The following is a 1,583-nucleotide window of genomic DNA, read 5'->3' as shown; positions in this document are numbered from 1 at the left end:
ACCTGATGAAGGGAATACTTCCCAACATTGTTGTGATATGGAAGCCTATCAAGCTTGGGCAATGAAAGATCGATGTGCGCGCTTTACTATGCTAAGCAGCATGCACAATGATCTTATTGGAGAGTTTGAGAACTACCCAACTGCTCAAGATATGTGGAGCCAGCTGAAAATCACCTATAGGGGGACATCAGCTACTAGGCTCTGTGCTCTCACTTTGAGGTTTGAACAATATATTATGGACCCTAAACATAAAATGACTGAGCATTTGAGGTCCATGTCTGCCTTGATTCGTAATCTAAAGGCTGTTGGCAATAATCTCACTGATGAACAACAAGTTACCGCTGTGATACGATCTTTGCCCGAGTCAACTTGGGGGTAAATGAAGCTTGTTTTGATACACAGTGAGAATATTAAGACTTTTGCTGATATATCTCACCATTTGGAGCTAGAGGCGGAGCGCATAGATGTGCACCGTAATATTCTACTTGTTGCCCAAGCTGGGAAGCGCAAGACATTCAGGCCTAAGCGCAAGCAACATAGGAGATCTGCTGGACCGGCAAATAGTCTTGAGCTAAGGGATGGAAAAGTAGTAAAGCGCCACAGAGGCAAGCGTGCTGGCAAGGACAAGTCCAAAATGAATTGCTATAACTGTGGAAAAGTGGGACACTTTGCTCGTGAGTGCATTGAGGCAAAGAAGGTATCCCCTAAACACAACTCTCTCATTATTTATGTTTATTCACATATTTTTGTTGCTCATTCAATCCCTGAATGGATTGTAGACACAGGAGCAACTAAACATGTAGCTTGAGATCGAGTTGGGTTCATAAATTATAGAAGAATACCAGTTGGCAGACAATACTTTATATTGGGTAACGGAACTCGGGAGGAACTGCTTGGAGTTGGCACCTACCAACTCAAGATGCGTCTCGTATTGTCTGCCAACTGGTATTCTTCTATAATCTATGAACCCAACTCGATCTCAAGCTACATGTTTAGTTGCTCCTGTGTCTACAATCCATTCAGGGATTGTATTGGGTAACGGAACTCGGGAGGAACTGCTTGGAGTTGGCACCTACCAACTCAAGATGCGTCTGGGGCGCTTATTACTTCTTCATGATGTGCTACATGCACCTGGTGTTCAATGTAATCTATTTTCAATTATTTCTATGTTGGAACTTGGTTTTACTTTTCATTTTGATGACCCTCAGTTGGACTTTTATTTGGATAGGGCTTTGTATGGACATGGATTTCTTTCGAATGATTTTTTTATGTTGGATTTAGATAATTCCTCATTTTCTTTTATGGCTTCAAATGATGATGATGTTGTTTCTAATTTATTGAAATGGCATGCTAAACTAGGCCACATAGGAAAAGATAGAATGGCTAGATTAGCTAGAGAAGGTTTATTGGGGTCTTTCGCTAATATTAGCCTACCTATGTGTGAGCCTTGTTTAGCTAGTAAGGCTTGTAGGAAGCCTTTTGAAAAGGCTCCTAGAGCATCTTATCCTTTAGAGCTAGTGCATTCTGATATTTGTAGACCTATGAATGTGAAGGCACGCCATGACGCCTCTTATTTTCTCACA

General features: G+C 41.4%; 1 protein-coding gene across 1 annotated transcript; it reads left to right on the top strand.

The window, feature by feature from the left end:
• Nucleotides 1–313: 313 nt before the first annotated feature.
• On the top strand, nucleotides 314–888 carry LOC121238469. Its single transcript, XM_041135335.1, has 2 exons — nucleotides 314–697; nucleotides 780–888. The coding sequence occupies exons 1-2, from the start codon at nucleotides 380–382 to the stop codon at nucleotides 801–803; spliced, it is 342 nt and encodes a 113-aa protein (XP_040991269.1). The 5' UTR covers nucleotides 314–379; the 3' UTR covers nucleotides 804–888.
• The last annotated feature ends 695 nt before the right edge of the window (nucleotides 889–1,583 follow it).

This window comes from Juglans microcarpa x Juglans regia, chromosome 7D (genome assembly GCF_004785595.1).
Source record: "Juglans microcarpa x Juglans regia isolate MS1-56 chromosome 7D, Jm3101_v1.0, whole genome shotgun sequence".
In the NCBI taxonomy this organism is placed as follows: domain Eukaryota; kingdom Viridiplantae; phylum Streptophyta; class Magnoliopsida; order Fagales; family Juglandaceae; genus Juglans; species Juglans microcarpa x Juglans regia.
Note: the sequence above shows the minus strand (reverse complement) of the source record. Positions and strands in the feature narration are given on the sequence as shown.